The sequence below is a fragment of the Drosophila grimshawi genome, unplaced genomic scaffold (assembly GCF_018153295.1).
Source record: "Drosophila grimshawi isolate 15287-2541.00 unplaced genomic scaffold, ASM1815329v1 contig_59, whole genome shotgun sequence".
Classification (NCBI taxonomy): Eukaryota; Metazoa; Arthropoda; class Insecta; order Diptera; family Drosophilidae; genus Drosophila; species Drosophila grimshawi.
The window spans coordinates 790,911-811,386 of record NW_025063406.1 but is presented as its reverse complement, the minus strand read 5'-3'; the positions used below and the strand labels follow the sequence as shown (position 1 = coordinate 811,386).

The 20,476-nt window shown below is 34.5% G+C and overlaps 1 protein-coding gene across 1 annotated transcript; it reads right to left on the bottom strand.

The window, feature by feature from the left end:
- Nucleotides 1-1,253: 1,253 nt before the first annotated feature.
- LOC6563814 (hemicentin-2) lies at nt 1,254-18,362 on the bottom strand. The gene is made up of 16 exons (XM_001990792.3): nt 18,126-18,362; nt 15,923-16,052; nt 14,165-14,373; nt 13,359-13,469; nt 10,186-10,392; nt 8,814-8,965; nt 7,940-8,084; nt 6,924-7,054; nt 6,266-6,425; nt 5,521-5,691; nt 5,338-5,460; nt 4,677-4,810; nt 4,084-4,258; nt 3,434-3,708; nt 2,594-2,800; nt 1,254-2,017 (listed from the first exon to the last, which is right to left on the bottom strand). Exons 1-16 carry the CDS (start codon nt 18,190-18,192, stop codon nt 1,592-1,594), a joined length of 2,823 nt encoding a protein of 940 aa, XP_001990828.1. The 5' UTR covers nt 18,193-18,362; the 3' UTR covers nt 1,254-1,591.
- Between the last annotated feature and the right edge of the window lie 2,114 nt (nt 18,363-20,476).

Below are 20,476 nucleotides of genomic sequence, written 5' to 3'. Positions count from 1 at the left end.
AGTAACTAGATTCTTAGCCATAGAGATACTACTTCATTTATTTATTATTGAGGTAACCACACATCATTAAATGGCACACCAATGCAATGGTAATCGCGCTGGCAAGAGTCACCGCTCTCAAACAAGCTAAATATCTTTTTGGCAGCTAAAATCAAAAACGATTCAAGCAAGCAATATTCATGGGGAAGAACAGACTTAGAATACTTACTGGCCTCTTAACAGAACAATGTGGATTAAAGAGTTATCTATCTAAGCTAGATATAGGCAGTAGTTCGATTTTGTTACAACGTGAAGGATTCCTCAGATCATATCAAAGCAGAATGTGTCGCCAGAAAAATATTGTATGGTAGGGAAGAAAGTTATAAGTTAAGAAGATATACAAACCCTCAATTCTTCAAAGGTTCTTGCATTCCTGCTATAGGCTCAGAAAAGGGGCACAACAGGTTGTAAAGATAGCAGTGCAATAATATTAACCATTTCAATTACACGCTGGACAGGATGCTACCTGAGGGATTCATTTAAATAAATGATGTAAATGCTGCGTCTGACAATTACTTTTAAGTACAAAAAGAAAATGTGCAATTCAAAATCTTTAGCTGCAATGACATATAAGTATTTTAGGATGTAAGGTGAAAAGGGCACGAACTTAATGTTTTTTATCCAATCGAGTATCAGAGATACATAAGCTTACCTTGGAAATATTTGGCATACTGTACACTGACAGATTTACAAGTTTCATGGAGCTTTCGAGCTAATTTGGTCTGCATTTATCGATCTTACAGCAGAAAGTGAACTACTGAATGAATTTAAAATTAATCCAAATATCTACTAAAGAAATCAGAATTACACTTGGAGGCATGTCATCTTATTGCCTAAGGATCATAGGGCGACTAATTTAATTGTCAGATTTTATTGTTGCAAAGTTCAGTATGATTGACTCGTTGCTACAAGGGCGAAATATGCCCAGAGGGACCCATCATATCCAATCAAGAAATTGTTCCTCGCTTGCATCATATGTATATCGTAGCTGTCTCAGTAATTATTTATTGGTACCCATGTCGAAGCCACGATCAAATTCATCGAGAATTGTTAAAGAACGCCAGCTAAATTGCAAATCTAGCTATGAAATTAATGAACTTTGTAGAAACTTGAGCAGAGCTGTATTTTTTGTTGCATATTATTTGTTTATTAACTTTGCTAAAGTCCATACATATTTTAAATATTCAGAGCTTTTAATTATTTGAGTATCCGGTTTTATTTAATGTTTCAGTTAAATAAACGGTCAACAAAAATGTTTTAAGCAATTGTAAAAATTTGGCATATTGTTTTCTGTTAAAACAGATAAGGAACGAAAATTTCGTATATTTGTAATTGATACGATTGCTTTCATTGCTTAAGAAAATACAAATAGAAAATTGTTAATACTCTCTTAGGGATATTTTGGCGGTTGAAATATTCTTAAAATTGTATTATAAAGTTTCTTGATATAAAATGTACGTATATTCCTATTAATGTATTATTTCTAATAAAATTACATAATTAGTTTTTAACATCACAGGACCGAATTGTAAGTCCCGTGGCAATTCTATAGTCATACGGAGCTATCGCGCTTTATCATTAAAGGAGTTTGGACGGTAGCCTCATCGTCTGATTGGGTTTGTTCAACAGAGCTGATCACGTTGCTGGCTGCTTCGACACATACCCGGCCAGATTGCACCTGGTTCATGTGGTGTAATGCTATAGTTCGACCGCGAGATTGAGCAAAGGTGTTGGGCGCTGAAACCATTGAACTATTCGATGCAGATGACGACGAGCTGGCATAGTCTTCCGTAGTGTCTCGAGTTAAATGTGAATCGCACTTTTCAGCTGGCGTTGATATTTGATGAAATGTCGAATTTAATCCGGCATGGCTTGCTTCGGGAACGTTGCTTGCGTATCGAGGCCACTCATTTTGGTACGACTGGCGTGGAAGAGTGCATTGGGCAATCGCATTTGAATAAACATGTGGAGTCACATTCTGAAAACAATGTTAAACATCAATAAATCAATCAACATCAATAACTTTTAGTGCTAGCATATTAAAACAATACACAACATTATTTAAGACTTAAGCAACTCATTACTTTTCGTCACAAATGGAAAACAAGTGATTATAAGTATAAATTTTAAGAAGTGTTCACGTTTTAAAATGGGGAAGCTCAACACGAAGTGAAAACCCTATTAAGCCGTAATTTTCCACAATTTTAAAGTTAGTGTCACCAAAATTGTGAAATAATAATAAAATAAAATACAATAAAACCATAATTAGAACGACACATAAGCTTCCGTCAAGAGTAACACCATTTTGAAAGTGGATTACTTTCGGTAATCTCTCAAATTCGTAACTCCCGTGATTTTAGAGCTTAAATTCCGAAAGTTTGAAAGGAAGCTAGAAATCTAATAATCTACTATGAATCTTACACAACAACAACCTTAACCGCCCCTATTCCCACCCACTCAAGAAGGTTCTCTCCTCCCGTTTTCAGCTGGTTTATTCTGGTATCAGAATATTCGGCTACTTTGGTTCTTACTTGATTTTTTTCAGTGTACTTACCATTGGCAGTGTTCCAATCGGTCTTTTGTTTTGGACCTGCCTTCCAAATCGCAAAGTGCAATAACCAATGCTATGAGCTGCACAGAACGCCCTATCTGCTGTGTCCAAGCTCTGTCCCAGAGGTGCATTAACCAAAATACTTCTTCGAGGGTTGCAGGTCGTAGTATCAATGGTCGATATATGCTGTGTTTTTCGGGCCGATTCTCTCTACAATTTGTATGAAATCATGTTAATTTATATTGATTGATATTGATCATTAAAATATTTCGGAATTAGTTTGCTATTTAACATTGCAATTCATGTCTTCAGCAAAATAAAGCAATATTGTTGCTTAAAGTTCAAAGTTTACTCTCAAGTCAAAGCTCCGACGATGTTCGAAACATTGAGAACACAAACAATTCCCAAGAGGAATGATCTCTAGACATACACTTCTGAAGGAAGCTCTAGTTATATTCTTATGAATTCTACAACACAAGAGCTCCATCAGTACTATCTCTGATATTCGCAAAGACTATTATATGCCTACCAATCACAAACTGCAAAATCACGCCTGCTCACAAGGATAACACTACCAATACCAGCTCGCAGGACCACTTGCTTATTTGGTTAATTTGCCAAATTAGTTGTAGACATTTAATAAATAACAGTTGGCCAATGCTATTTCTTTATTTTTACAATTTAAATCTATACTTATTGATCATTATTTTCAGAGAAAGATCATCAAAATAGCATTCTCTAGCACTTCTTCAGTTTTTATAATGTTCCAACACCAATTTGATGTACTACCTTATAAGTAGTAGATGATAAAATTATTGAAACAACTTATCTATGTTAACTTACTTGATCATCGAAATCAATAATTTCGGGGACCACATCCGGGTTTCTTTCGTCATTTTCGTCCACATCCTTACTAGCACTTTGATCGCTCGGACCAGGAGACACATCTCTCGAATCATTACCGTTAGTGACCACTTTTTGTCGCCTTTTTGAAGAAGCTGTGCAAGGAATTCGAAGAGCGAGTACTATGGCAAATGTTGCTATAATCATTGCCAAAGCTAATCCAATAGTTAAAGATACCATAGGTGAGAATAGTAGTTCTGCTCGCGGTTTATGGGCTAAAAAATAAGAAATATAATAAATGTTATAAATTACGACATAGTTAAGATGTTGACAGCGGAGAGTGTTGTAGTTTACGTCTTTGACTTTAAGCAAAATTAGGAGACAGTTTCACCGATGTCCACAGACGTAAGAGTAGACGGAGGTCTAACGTTTATAAAGGTATCTCGACTATTACTTCGCGAAGAAGCTTCGCTGTGACAAAAACCTTCTAGGATCCAGATATAACTTTCGACAAATAGTTTTTATGCTTGCTGCAAAAATAGACGCCAATGTTGACTCATATCTCTGATATAATATCTACATATGTGGTTTAAGATGCCTTAATAATTCGCCTATTTAGAGCTATCATATTTGAATATGCTTATACTTACTTTGTTCGAATGTTAGTTGCTTCTCAGGCATTCGCATCGTTGCGGCATTAACTATTGTGGGATCCGATCGACCTTTAGAATTGTATGCAAATATTGATAATATATACATGTTGCCGGGCACAAGCCCCGAAACTGTAAACCTCGGCACGGAGGATGTAATATTTGCTTTTATTTCCTATGTTTAGGAAAATGGGGAAAATTCAGTTAGTACTCAAAATATGAATATAATACTCATATTATATTATGCGTTTATATTCTGCACTTATGTGCACATTTTCTTTAGGTTTTAACTCTTTATAAAAACAATAAAGTTTTTAGCTTACAAATGTATAAAACTCTATTTGTTATCTTTGCATTGGATTACACCCACAACGCAAGTTTAAAGTACAAATTACTTTAGCCTTGTCTGTTTCAGAGTTCACACTGCTCTGTTAACAATCACTAAAAGTGGATGGAAACCAATGTAAAGTAGCAAATTTATAGAATTGGTTTTAAAAACCTTTTGTGCTATATTGAACAAAAAAAAAAACATTTTATTTAGATTTTAGCTTATAGTTAATATTACAAAATTTCTGTATCTCCCATATACTTACTTTGCTATTTGCTTCGTGAAGCTCCAGAATGAAGAGTTGTGGCAAACCACCGTTGAAAGCATCGCTACAAGTTGCCGTTAGGGATGTCATCGAAATATTTAGCAGTGTGCAATTGTGTACTTGATCTGGACGTCCTTTTCAAGTAATAAAAAAAAGTAAAGTAAAGTTAACTCATCTTTTGACAAAACATCCAATACAATATGGTATACATATATTAAAAGAGCAAAGGAATGCACCAATTTCTGCTCTTCTCTATTCTCGTATGCAAAGTAGTGTCTCAGTTTTAAAGTTATCGTGACAATACTTTGACAACACCCGATTTTTAGCTGTACGAAGTACATACTCACTACGAAGATGGACTCTTCTGTTACAAAACTTAAGTTTTCATTTTTAGTTTTATCAGGTAGTTGCGAAAACAAAAAACGTTATTACAAGACTTTTGCTTTTTTTTAAATTGTTAAAGAAATCAGGCATGAAATGTTTTTCTACATTTTCTATTTAGTCGATATATTTCGAATCGCAATAAAAATAATAATATTTTCGTTATATTGTTTGGCATAATAATCTATGCTATAGCGTAGTAATAAAAACCACGCAGCTACCAATCTCTTTTTAGAATTCCATTTATTGCTACAAAATATTTAGTAATTTAAAATTTTACCTGCTGCGATGATGTGAAATACGCATGGAGTTCGTTGTCTGCCAATCTTATTAGTTGCCACACACAGGAGCGTCCCATAGTCCAGTTCAGTGACTGGAGTATACGTTAACACAGATGTCGTTCCTATAAATATTTCAAATTGATATAAGGAAAAATATATACAAGCAAATTTGCAGCAATTACCCAAACGAGAAATGTGATTTGTTGCTACATCAATGCTTTCCGCGGAATTGTTAAAGGTCCAACTAAAGTCAACGTCAAAAGGATTTGCATCAACAATACACTTCACATGGGCATCTTCCTGTTTTGCAACACCATAAATTTTTGGCTGGTTCTGAGCACACGTGGGAGCATCTATTTAAAAAATGAGCACATTATTATTTTAAAATATATATAAATCCTAGCAATTAAATACAAAATAATACACTTTTTAGTGCCCAGACATATATGAATATTACAATCTTGATCTCAATACGTACAGCGAAATGTTACTCAAGTTTTAAATTCACTTTTTGATAAAATTGTTGTACAGCGAAATATTCTTAATATTTTATATTATAAGATGGGTGGGTGATTTCAGATTTGAGAGTGGGCTAGCTGGGGGTTTACCAGTAAAAAGACCGGGACAAAAATAAATTCTTATCAATTTGATGAAAACGGTAGAAGGAAAATATTTAATATTTATTGATTTATTCCGATTCCAATTAAAAGTTGACTAAAACGTTATTCCTTATTTATGTATTCAAATAGGTGTCTAGCATTTAGCTTCATGAGCATTCTCTACCTTTAGTATCAGAGTATAACAAGTGATTGGCTCTCAACATTAATAAGAAACTAATGTTTAGTAAGACACATTAGATAGCATATTTATTAGACATATGTATATGAATATGGGTAATTTTATATTTGTGTACATTTAAAAACTTACATAAGATATTCAAGTTGAATGGTTCACTGATACCTTCGCCTTCTGCATTAAAACCCACACATGTATAATTACCAGCGGTGACCTTTGTAACTCCTTGTAAAACCAAAGAATGGTTACTTATTATAACTCCTTGCGATATATTATGTAATAATGGTTGATCCTTCAAAAAAAGAAGAAAATTAATTATTAACAAAACCAATTATTGATAACTGAAAGGTATTTCTACTTCGCCACTCAATTAGTTATCAATAAATATTGATTTGAAGTGCGCTAAATGATAATATGATTAATAATATCGATTTTATTACTTTATCAAACTTTACAATTTTCCCAATTTTGTTAATTAAACTTATCGATGCCCTATATAAAAGGGACGAACACAGAAATAACTAAAATATTTAGCTTATTTTTTAAATATTGGAAGATCTCATATTAAAAGAGGCTTATGGAATAATAGTAATGGGATTTATTGTCCCCACAGCTTATAAACAGCATGTACCATAAACTGGCTCGACAAATGCGAATACGAAAAGATGAGTTCCTTGCAAGCTGAGTAGTTCCCTGACTATGTCAATACCAAATTCCAATCCATTGAGTATTGTCGCATTCGAGTGGTATGTTTCTTATAATACTTGACGAAAAGACGAAAAATACATACGTTGTGTCTCCATTCAATCCTAAACACCTGAGGGTGAGCAACAACAAAACAGTCAAAGTAGACATCAGTTCCTTCACGCAATGCATTGGCATTTAGAGATGTTCCTAAGCGAACGAATACTTCAGGGATATCTGCAATTAAGATTAATAATATAAAGTTGCATTGGAATTCTTACAAACAATTTAAATATTTGTATATATTGCGGGCTAGCAGGCTTCTAGTTAACTAATTTATTATTAGTAATTGGTATAGTATATGACTTATTAGTAATAAGTTATTATTTGGACTTAGTAATATGTAATATATTTGAGTCTATGTACTAACTAGATAGACTGATGAAAAAATGATTTATTTATACATTTTCTATAGACGCCCACTTCCGTCACCACTAATCTCCTAGAGTTTTAGAACTAGGTATTACGGACAACATTTCTATAATCTGATACCATAGGCGGAAAAAAATAATTTCAAGCCAGTATCAACAAATTGAAAACTACGTGGCTCTTAATATCTTCTGCTAGCAACTGAATTCTTATATGGAATGTGCTGAGCAAGTGGTTTGAAGCTTATCGAAGTGTTTGCTTAAGATTTAATTAACTATACAATTATGTTCCTCACTAATAGGAAACCTTCCCTACCCTAAATCCGATTTGGCATTAAGTTTTTGTTGAACTCTGCTAAAATGCGAGTATAGCATATGTGCCTGTGCTAGATTTATGTCACTTTGTAATGTTAAACTATATAGATTTTTCGTGAAAGATGAGTAGTGGATTTACAACGTAATATTCGACTCTATAAAGTAACGACTTATTTCCTCAAAGTACCGACAGCTTTCACGACTTCTTATTCACAATCTCAACTTAACGCTTCACGAACTCAACTATATCGTTCGGCTGTTGCTTTACGACTCTTCTTCTTCCATCAATGCTTATGCTGCTGTTAGATCTGTTAACCAGCGTTGCCACACAACAGCACTGTAATCTCACTGTAACTACTCGTTACCTGTTTATACTCACATTGAATATCCAATTTCCAGCCATCTTCAAGGGGATCAGACTGAATAGCATGATTATAAGCTTTGCATGATAAAAACTTTCCTGAATCGCTTTTGCTCAGATTTATTGAAAGTGTACTGGTTGTCTGATTTCCGTCACTCGAAGTCTGCAATATTAAAAAGATTTGCAAAGCATAATTTACTAGACGTAGATCTTTGAAATGTTTAAATGTATAATATGTTGTGAAAATGTGGTTTCGTATACACATTCCAAGTTTGTTAAACTAGTTTCAAAATAAAAAAAATATAAAATAATCTGGTAAATCTACATATTCATATTTATATATATATACCACAATTATTGAGATACCTTCGTAAGTTAGAGATATAGGTTTTGAAAACTTAAGGAAGAAAAAAATCGGTTAGACGAAAGTATCTATATCCACTCGGCTAGTGATGCTGATCAATAATGTATAAATACTTTTTGGGGTCGAGGATATCTCCTTTAATGCGTTACACATGTAGTGACAAAATCGTAATACCGACTACAAGGCTTACAAACCATCTTAATATTACGAATGAATCATTTAAGAAATCTACGCCCAGAATAACGAATTATTTTGCTTCGTAGCGAAGAGAGAATTGTGGATATGAAATGAGACCACATTAATAAGTATCGGAGTAATGAATCGGAGTAATATATATTTGCAGATTGACTTCAGCAGCAAAGCATCGAATGTTGTAAACGAACGAATTTTGAGCAGATTAAACTAACCAATTAAGCGCATTTTATAAATTGTAACTGTTTTAAGTTTTACATTGTTGTTGACTCTTAATGCGTTAGATATTTGGATTCAATTGCTTATGTAAATTATAAACATGAGTTGGCAACTTACAGTTTCGGTGGTCTTTTCCAGTCTAACGCCATTTTGCCACCAAGTGATTACAGCAGGCGGCCTGGATCCAGCACTTTGGCACAAGAGATCATATCTTCGTCCAGCTGATAAGGGCTGATAAGCTCCCAGCAGTCTTATATTCAAAGGTGCAACTTTAATTAAAGTAAATTAAGAACAATAAATTAATTTTTAAGTTTAATGGTAACTACTTAAATTTTAATAATTAAAGGTAATGAAAGGAATATATGGTAAGCTAAATGTTGATTTGTGTATATTTGAAGACCATGCATTCCCAACTAAGCTGGCTTAACCTACCATAAATTATACATGTCATAGATATTAAATCCTAAGATAAAACCCAAATAATATTATACCTGATCTGAAATGGCATATAAGACCTTACGAATATTTTAAATTAAAATACTCCAGATCTTATCGGATTATCGACTCTGCTGATGATGCTCAGAAATCGAGCCTCGTGTATTGAAATGGCGTTGTAATAGGAAATCCCCCATTAAAGCCAGACGTTCAATGATAGTTGGTTATTGGACGGATGATTGAGAATGCTGACGGAACTGAATAGTCTGACCCGCTTGAAAATTGTGGGCAAGCCATAATTATGTTGGCATGGTCAGAGGGGAGTGGCTTCCACTCTACCGTGTCTCACATTCAGTGAGAGTTGCAAACTGTTTTCCATTAGTTCACAGCTCAGCCATGCGATGTAAAGAATATCAGCTCCGTTTTTGCTGGGCTAAAACTGAGTCCAAATCTTCTGACATAGCTGGATAGAATCAATGTTGGTAATGCGAACACGGAGAGTCTGCGGAATTTTGTGGCCGAGAAGGCGATGGCAACATCGTCCGCATATGGAATAACGTGACAAACATCCCCGTCTAATTTTCCATAGGAGGGGTGAGAGCATTCGGCCTTGTGGCGTGCCTGTACGGACGAGCATGATAGCAATCATCGTAATCAGAATCGTCTTTGCAGACCTTTGTTGCAGTATCTGATCTACGATCCGTCTTGTTAAGGAGCTGGAAGTCAGGTGAGTGATGATCAACCATCAACCATAATACCATCGAGCACCTGAATCATTTGAATATTCATTGCCCTAAAGATTTCGACTACAATCTGCGGCGAGAACAAGGTATTCGCTTGTGGTATACAGACATCACCAGAGTAGGTGGCAAGGAATATTTTTTGCAACACAATCCCGATCAATCAGAACAGGTTTGGGCAATATTTTCATTTGTATTTAAATGAATGCTTCATTGCTTCATTATGATGATTTTTTAAATTATAATAAAATGATAAACAAACCAGAAGTTGTACTTTAAGAGTAACTAACAATCAAAGTATTTTATATACTTACAATTCATGTCGATTTGAACAACTGCCTCTACAACAGAAGCTCTGGGATGGTTTAAGGCTCTGCAAACAAGTCTGGAATTTAAGTCGCTTCTGCCAAGTGGACCGAGTAAAATTTCACTTTGCAGAACTTTTCCTTCCGACAAGTAGGTAGTGTCACTCGGAATTTCTGCTCCATCTCGATACCAAGTTATTGACGGTGTTGGGTAGCCTGGGCAAAATAGAGAATAAAGACGCTTGAATACAAATAATTTAAATTATTTATTTCTACTAATTTCAATTGAATTAATATTGTATTGTTTTTAATTTTAAGTACATTTGTTGATATATATATATATATCCTGGCATGGGAATGGAACAAATTGTCGCCTGTGCCGTTCTGAACGCCCACGACTGGATTACATTCTTTCGGTGGAAAGCTGGAAGAAAGCTCTGGATACTTGACAACTTTCATTTTTTTAAATGTCGCACATCGATAATTTTATTGCCTAAGTCTGCAAATTTAAACGGCAGAAAGTAGAAAAAGAATTACTCGAATGCCGCTGGTAGCGGCATATATACTCCACATGAGGCCGGTTGGAATAATTGGAAAAAAAAACCCAGCCAAACTCACAGGTTTCGTGGCTGGGGGTGTTTCGCCGCTAGAATGGGAACTGAGGATACCTGCGGTCCATCAGTCTTGACTAGGCTTTCCGTTATAATTAGGTTATGCGACGGGTGACATTCCCCTTCGTGCAAACCTATGGAATCCAGACCATGAACTCTAACACTAACAAACAAATAACAAGCTGGACCTGGATTCCCAAAAATCAGCCAACCGACCCCTGCTCGAAAGGGGAGAGCCTCAGCTACCATTTAATTGTCTCGCTACGTCCAAAGGCAGCTTTGCTCGAGCCGCTGACAAAATGCCAAAAAGAAAGTTATCTTTTCAAGGCAAATGTTGGCTGAACCAATGAAATTTCGCCAGAGCAAACAGAAATGAGATGCGTGGAGCATTTTGACCGACTGTTAGCCGTCAATGGTTGGAAAGATGAACGATCAAAGTGCGCTTGAGATAGATCTCATTGCTAAGTTGGAAGCTGTAAGCTGGGATCTCAAATAAACCAAGAACCAGAGCTTGCCTCTTTGAGAAGCCTGAGGACCTGGCGCTAATCCTGCGGATGGGCGAGGTCTGCAACCATTCGCATCCAACCGCAAAATGGAGACGGTTGACGCAATTAGAGTTATATGCCGATGTTGGATTTGAAGGCGCAAGATCTTTCCCACAGTGCTGCAAATCAACCTCCACCATAGTAACGCAGCATTCGGATTTCGCCCTCATTCAAAAACCTTGGATCTCCAGAAACAAGGTATCTTGGTTTAAAGCATCCTATTTTAGGCTATCCACTGCCAAAACTAATGATTATAAACGAGCTCACATTCTCGGACACTGATAAATCTTCTTCGGCTACCCAATTTCAACAATGAATCAAGTCTTAATGAACCTTGAATGTTTAAGCTTCCTTCTAAGGCTCAGCTCTCTTTCATAATGAACATACTTTTATTATTAAAACTCGCAAGTAGGTGTTAGATGTCATGCTTGCTTCGAAACATCTTAGAGAAACACCCATTCTCGCCTACCGCTATTTTCAAACTGTCAGATCTCTTTTAAAGAACTAACAGCAACTAACTCTGAAAAAAATGAGCATTCTTTATGAAAAATATCGAAATGATGAAATAAATAAAACTAATTGCGTTTCATACATGGTTTTAAGAATGCCAATAAAGAAGTAATAAAAAATTATCCAATAGTAAATACGTGGGAAACAAACCACTTAAGAATTAGGGAGATTAGGGAAAAGCTCTAGAATCTTAAAATATCATATGGAAAGCACATCAGCGGCATCTCGCGTAACAAAGTGCTTTCTAAGACAACCCCGACTCTACGAAGCTCCGATCACACATGGACAACGTCCAGTAAAGATTCTCACGACCTTAGCCTAAGTATATATTTTTTACACTGTCCTTCATAGAGATCAATCCAACACATACTTATTGACAATAATAAGCCACCAGGATTAGCCGGTATTATTTCCGCTCAACTTCTTCACTCAGGCAAACCAGAATAAACTATACGAATATTTTTGCACTTGGTTTCTTTCCCGCTAAAATTAAAGTAGTCTTCATTCCGAAGGCAGATTCCAGATCTACAAGTCTATCATCTTTCCTTATAAAAACTTTGGAGTTAGTCATAGGTTTTCGCTTTAAGATTATTCCGCATTCTTTTATTTTATGATCTAACTTTAAAAACTTTCTGCAAAAAAAAATCCTCCAAAAACATTCTTCAAGGCGCTGAAGAGTCTGGATGGCAACAATCATACAGTGAGCTTTATTAAACATAAACTACGTCGAAGGTCGGTCAAAGAGACACTGGAAGTTCCTCACTTTGTACCTTCCAAACTTTGCTGAGAACCACTAAAATGCGTTATCTTACATAGATAGCTTGACTGGAACCTATGCTCAATCTAGAGGTAGCACAGAGTCATTGTTGCACTTTACACCTGCAGAAAATACAGTTGACTAAAAACGGGGATACCTTCCGATAGTTATATAAGCCCATCATTCGACCGATCCTCTTTTCTGGAATATGAGTTTGGTGGCCGGCTCTTGAACAGAAATCTTAATGAATTACTCAAAACTTCCAACTGGAACTCACCATTATGAACTGCCCATAACTTTCCAATGGAACTGGCCACTCTTACACTATACTCAAAAACTCCCTTTCCTGGTTCCATTCTCTCAAGAAAAGAATGGCTAAATGGACCCCCGGACCCAATCAGATGTTTACACATATACATATACACGTGACAAATTTGAAGTGGAAGTCTACTCTGGACCTCTGGAGGAGGAGGCATTCTCTCTGTTACGTCCAATGGAAGTCAAGCTGTCATAAAATCGCTGATTCGATATCAAAGAAAATTAAAAAACTAAAAGAAACTGTCATTGATCGAGATGAAGACAGTTGGACATCGAACTCATTTTGGACTCCTGGTCACACGCCTTTTTCTTCTCGGACATAGCAGAGCTCTCTGATATTCAATCAAGATAACTAATATTCAAAACATAATAATAGTTGAATACACATAATATTGTTGAAATTTAGCAGGCATAACAATATTTTATGAGCAAAATACTTACCTCCAAGAACTTGGCATTTCAACGCTACAACGTCACCTTCGCTGTATGGACCAACCACTGTTGAACGCTCCACATTTGCACCATCTCGAATAACAACTTGCTTGGGAGGAGCTGAAATTAAAATATATGAGATATATTCAAACATTTAAATCTATCTAATGAGTGTGCTCAGCAGAAACTGAAAGGTAGCTTTAAAATTAAAATAACTAGAGTAAACTCTATGTCACTACTCCACTTTATTTTTAAGATTGAATATCACTATTGGTTTAGTTCAGGCTTTCACAATGCATATCGATGTGGGGCTGGGAATGTACACGGTACCAAAGGTAAAAGAGAATATTGGATTTTTTTCAACGTCAGCTGAGTAGTCCATCCGTTCGTAACTTCGCTAATTTTAAAGGTAGATTGCTAGAAACCTCCTTGAAAAATCGGAGGGAAAATTTCCTGACCACGCCCACAAAATTCGTGTAAGCTTAAATCTATCACAGTATTAAAACTAGAGCTACAAAAAACTTACAAGGTTATGGAGCTGAAATAAATTAAATTTAATGGCCACCTAGGTCCCGCCAGCTTTCTAAAATTCATTTACTTTTAAATTAAAAACCTTCTTTATTTAAACTTCTTCATCAATTGCCCGACTAGCCAATTTCTGACAGGTAACAAAAGATAACAGTTGGTAACAGGTATTTAATCTGTATTCTTCAAACATAAAAGTCAAACAATTAGTCCGTGTAAGAATTTAATTTTTTTTCGCTGTGAAAAAGAATTCATTATCTTAACCAATTCTTTTAATTACTTAAACTTACTAATGACATTTAGCATTATCCGGGTATTATATGTTTGCGCCTTTAAGAAATCCACGCGGCACCTGTACACTCCAGAGTCGTTTGCATGGACTTTCTCAATGGAGAGTTTTCCAGGCTCATTTTCAAAACCAAAAAAAGCTCTTTCTCCAAAGACAACGTCATCAGACCATCTTTTTGGAGCTTTTGATGTTCCAGCACGCATATCCACACTATATTAAAAAAAAAAACAGATAAAATTTTATATTTTATAAGTCAAATCAGACGAGAAATCTAGGCTAGGTTACACCATAGCCAGGACATATTTGTATTTAACATTCCTCGAGAAACGCATTTATGATAACCCTGTGGGTTATCGATAATAAAACGCCAACTGTGATAAAATCAGAAAAATAAGTTTGTAAGTCTCATATCCAACTACAATGATTAGGAACACCCTGAAGCAAATGTTGCTAAAGTATATTCAAAAGCGTAAACCATTTTCAGAATTAATTAATTAGTTAATCACACAAGTTTCAATTTCAAATTCAGGCCCTTGCTAAATAGTTGATCAAGAAAATAATTTAATAGCTAAAAGCCTTTAGTTGGACTTCCCATTTAACCCTCATTCAGTTTGGCTTTAGTCCGTTATACTATTTAACTTCATAGGCGTGGAGAAATGTCATGTTTGCTACCATCGAACTGCGGATTTGTCACAACACTGAAACCCAGTTATGGCATCAGAAATCACGCCAATATCGGCGTCGGTAAGGCGTCCGCATTCAGTGAAGAACTGCAGACACAGATTCGTTTTCCTGTATGTTCTCTGATAGATTGCCAACATTTCGAAGGAATCCTGTTTGTCCAATAGTATGGGATAATTGTGCACAATTAGGTTAGACCACTTCACAAAAAACTTTATATCAACTACGATTCATCGTTCTGCGAATCGGTGACAACCTGTCGGGTTTCTTGACAATCTCATTTCATCCTTTGATAATAATTGATGTCGTAATATGTATGTCTGCTTAGTGATATTATTCAACCAATCCACTCTTTCATCTTACGATCCACGCAAACATTAATCGGAGGCAACTTGCGTTTGTGATGAAAACACATTTCGCAAAGATAGTTGAGTGCTTCCACTATATTATTTTGAAATATACACAATAATATTATATATATTATATATATTATATTATTATATTATATACTATTATTCTTTACTGTAATAGGAACTGCGATATTAATATTTCATATTAATTCGGAGGTATATGAAATTGGTCTTTTTATTGCTATTGAAAATCGATTTGTGTCAACATTTGTAAAAAGGGGAGTTACGAAAACTTATTTTCCAAATTTTGTATCTCTAGCTCTTCAATAAGATCGACTGACACAACTATATCAACTTGTCTATTATTACTGATCAAGAATACATATTATTTTTGGTGCAGTTATTTTACTATGACAATTGTCGAATTTGGCCCAATATTTTACCATTTGTTCTGTTTATATGGCCATTTCATAAAACTTTGTTCCCCAAATTTAATAAATGATCAACACTTTACTTTTAGCCTGAGTAATGTTCAAGGACATTTTTATATATGACGATATAGTTTCACAAAGATGGAATTGGAGACAATTTCGTTAAGCCCAATTACCTCGAGATAGAGTATAGGAAAAATAATTGTTATAAACAGAAAAGAGAGCGCATAAGAGGTTGGAAATAATTTAGATGAAGGTTTCGGGAATGTTTAAATTTATATTTTGATTCACATTTACCTGTAAATTGGTGTTCCCTTATCATCACGGTACCACAAAATTAAGACTGCCTCATCTCCATCATTGGTTGTAACATTACATGGCAGGTAAACATTTTCGCCAATTAAAGAATCTACCGTATGAACGAAAGCTAAAAATATAGAAATTTTTCATTAATAATTGTATTTACATTTTAAGACATCGAAAGATTTAGATAAAGATTTAACAAAAATATATAAATATTAAAACTTAACAAAAAAAATCGCACACTAACTAAAGCGAATCAAAAATCTATTTTTATATTTGGAATACAGCAGGAAATCTCAAGACACCTTTGCAAAAGAGCGAAAGCTGAGGACACAGTGCTACAAGCCATGCAACCTCGTCCCAATTGTGGAAGTAACCCCTCACTGGGCTCATCGACAACGTCGACAAGAGCAAAAAAGAAAACCAGAACCCTCGAAGTAAATCGGTAGTAGAGTATAGGCAGTAGAATAGGAATAGGAATTGGTAGTAGAGAATAGACTGCAGGAAAGAATCGCCGCAGATGCGGAGCAGTATAGGCCCCCAAAGAAGCAGGTTGTCAACAGGGCAGCATTAGTCTAATCGCTTAGTCCACTAGTCACGCAGTGCCCAGCCAGGAATTTTAAGGAAGTAGAAAGGTTTCTAAACTGTAATTGAGCTTATTACAAATTTTGTTGTCACTCTTAGGACGCTCTTCCTAGTAATCTACTTTTCAAGATTGGTAACTTTAGCTTAAAAATTGCAGGAAATATTGGCTTTCTCGATATTTGCGACCAAGATGGTTGGGTGTTACAGTAAAATAAGTTTACAAATTTGTTGACTCTACATGTGAAGTATTCATTTATTGGTCTAATTGGGACTTTTCTGGTTTCGCCAATATTCGCATCAAATATTGAACCATTTTATATTTTAATTATCTCAGATTTATTATATCATTTATTTTATTATTTAATTTCATATTTTAATACTTCCAGACTTATTATGTCCATTATTTTAGTATATGTTTTTACTTAAGCTTAGTTATTTAGTTTTAATTATATATCGATTAATTTTTTACTTTAATTTTATTATAAAATTTAATTTAAGATTTTTTTTGTTTTAATTTTATTTCGTTAAATGTATAACTCTAATTTTAATTCAAAATTTAATTTAAGAGTTTTCTTTCATTAATTTTGTTTTTAAATTTTTTGACTTTTTTTAATCCACCTTAAATAAATAAATAATATAGATAGGTATTGGGTGGTGGAAGTGGGCGTGACTCTTTATAATTGTAACTATCCTTAAAAGTGGCTACCGGTAATGTACCTAAATTGGCGATTCAAACTCAAACGCTGTGGAAGATGGAGGCATTTCCAGCTTCAAGGAACGGCGACTGTCTGGGGACAAGGTGGTGGGCGTTTCCGGAAATGGCTGTCGATACAATCTGAACTCATGTTTGTCTTAATTGTGGAAATGTTTTACAAACCACAAGCACAACAACAATTAGTCCAATTCGCATAAAACATTGGGCATGCGATGGAGCCCAGAAACTAAAACGTCGCAAAATTAAATGGCCAATTTCAGCGATTTAAACTGATAGTTTACAAAACTTCTGGAATCATTCACCAATTCTATTAATATTTGGTTTGGCTATTCTTGTTTAATACACAATTAAAATTTTTTAAATTTAAATTTAATTGTTGCTTTTTATATTTTATTAATATTATTTTTCCTCTTTGTATTTTGCTGATATTTAAATAAAAAAAAATATATGATAATCAAGTTGATTTTCTCGTCGGGCTTATGTAGCTGTAAACTTTGTACCTATTAACTTGGCAACGTTTTCACTCTCAATCTTAAAGGACTGCTATAATGTCAATTGCATGATAGAATTAAGATGCAATATTTTTAATTTTACTGCCAACAAATTCTCATTGCAAGTTTTTGCAAATGTATCTCTTGAATATTTACTTGACCTGCATTTCTACAAATTGACATGCAAGAGTAAAAGCAAGTAAAGCTTAATTTAGTCCTTTTGTCATTTAAATGCCCAATGGGCAAGCGCCCGAGTTTTCCGTGATGTCTTCGCTTAGGTAATAAGAAAATAATATATTAGCTGTAATGCTGAGAGCCCAGTTGGGACTTTTGATAATGAAACAAAGAAAAAAGAAAACCCTCAGCAAGGATATATAAATTAAATATTAATTCTTTTTTTGCTTACCATCTTTCAATCCGGCAATTGCTCTGACGAAAATTACGAGTAATAAAAACCGGACTGAGACTGCCATTTTGTAGTTTTTGGTTGTATGTGTGTACTATTTTATTGTACATCCAGTAAACAGGATTGTTAGGTTGTTATCAATGCCCAAAATCTGGCAAAGTGTTTTTATGTTATCGAACAGATCTGGTCATTGGAGCTCACATGTGTATGTATAGCAGTATATGCGTATATACGTATGTTTGTATGTATATATATATGTATGTACATAGCAATTAATTTGTAACGTTTTGCTTCACAATAACACACTTAAAACATATTGATTTTATGATTTTAGTAGTATTATGCAAAGTGTATTAATTATCCGAATACATGCAAAAAATATTCTCTTCTTTAGTCATATATGTATGTATGTATGTATGTACATATAGTCTATATACATGTATTCTATGTAAGTAGACGAGTTGGAAGCTGGCGATGCTATGCGAAATTCATAACTGATTTATCATTGTAGTTGTAGTTGCGCAAAAGTTTAACTTTAAAGTTTATCAACACTGATTACACCGGTAAAATGCGCACACCTACATTTATGCAAGCATATACATATTTTTTCACACCACCTACGAAATATTCAAATTGCATAGATATAATAAATGAATATACATACAAGCATAGGTATGTATATAGACTGCACTTTCATTGTTTTTTTCCTTTATTTTAAGCGTGTGTATAACTATTTTTGGCACACATACATATATATTTTAATTGGGTTTTACTATGTCTGATGTTTTAGCTTATAATTGCAACACTTCACTTTAGCAACAATGCTAATTGCTTTCATAAAAGAACATTTATAAAATAATTTTTTTGGTTGTAGAGTCACAAAAGTGCAGTTTTAATTGCCAAAACGAGCTTTCAATATTAATTTTCTGCACTCCCGAAACCGAGCAAAAATTCCAGACAACTACACCTGTCAAATGGTCAAATGTTGCGAAAACGCTAACTGTTAACTGGCGCATGCGCCTCTGTCGAGATTTGATGTAAACAATGGGAATACATACATAAGAATGTTGTACGCATATCTACTGTAAGCAAGTAACCTCTATGTCTGCACCTACAGCTACTCCCTTACAAATTAACCAACTCTGTTAAGCATTTAAAATGTTGCTAAGGATAGCTAGAATGTTGCACATCGACTTTGTGTTAAATAATATATATATATGTCACATAATTTACGTGGAGGAAGTTCAGATAGATGGCGCTTTTGCTTTTAAGTTTACCCACACCACTAAATATCGAATACAATGTCATGCTTATGCAATTACAGCTCCGTTACAAAGCTTGAGTGTGGGCAGATACATATGTAGAATTCACTGACCTCTGTTAAGTAATATGTTGCTATACACAATGTTGCTAGCCGCAATGTTGCTCTTCGACTGAATAGATAAAATAATATAAGTTCCCGAACCCATTCATGTCGGATTTTCAGGTAGATGGTCCCTAGATCGCAAGTTTATCCTTGACTCGAAAGAAGTTATTATTACACGAGGATATGAACCCCCAACCCTTGGTTCGTTACGAGTTGAAAGAATTTCGACTAAGCTAAATATTTAAAAAAAAAATTAGAAATAGTCGTCGTATTGTGAATTTAGACCAAGCCTTTTAAAATTATAGAAATTTCTTCATATTATTTATTATTTCATTTTAGGACGATTTACTTAAATGCTAATTTGACTTTCTAGGCAACGAAAATCGGCGATCAATTCATATATTCCAGTTAGGATCGTTTAGGTCTTTCCCTTTTGTTCGATCATTTGCCTCGACACAAACACGAAGCGAATGAATAGCTGATCGCTGAATTTATTTTTAGAGATTTATATAATATAAATAAATTAAATTAAAAACTAAATTTAAACCAAAAAATAATAAAGATTTACAGCTCGACTAAAGTCAAGTCACGCTCATTTAAAATTAGCTTTAAAATAACAAACGATTTTATCACCGGGTAGCAACCATTAATAGTCCTCAAGCAAATTAAAATTAATATACGTATTGCATATAGTAGATGTAAGCGATGCCAGTCTTACAACTTGAAAGTGACTTTGAAAAGATACAGTCCCGCACACATTCACAGTCAATCGATAACCCTTTTGCAATAAATTCAATAATAATAGTCAAATTTAGATGAAGCCTAGAAAAAAATCATTACGATTTGGATAAGCTTTCCCAATATCTACCTAAATAGCACGTAACCCATACCTAAATTCATTATCTTACTGTGTTGATAAACTTAACTTAATTCGTTTTTCAATATTTTCACCACATGTCTTATTGCTTACAAATTAAAAAGTGAC

Excerpts from the sequence above, each read along its gene's own strand:
- LOC6563814 (XM_001990792.3), bottom strand. The coding sequence starts at position 18,192 with ATGGCAGTCTCAGTCCGGTTTTTATTACTCGTAATTTTCGTCAGAGCA. Across the intron at positions 16,053-18,125 it reads AATTGCCGGATTGAAAGATG|CTTTCGTTCATACGGTAGAT; the intron begins GTAAGCAAAAAA and ends CTATATTTTTAG. Across the intron at positions 4,259-4,676 it reads TTCACGAAGCAAATAGCAAA|GAAATAAAAGCAAATATTAC; the intron begins GTAAGTATATGG and ends TCCTAAACATAG.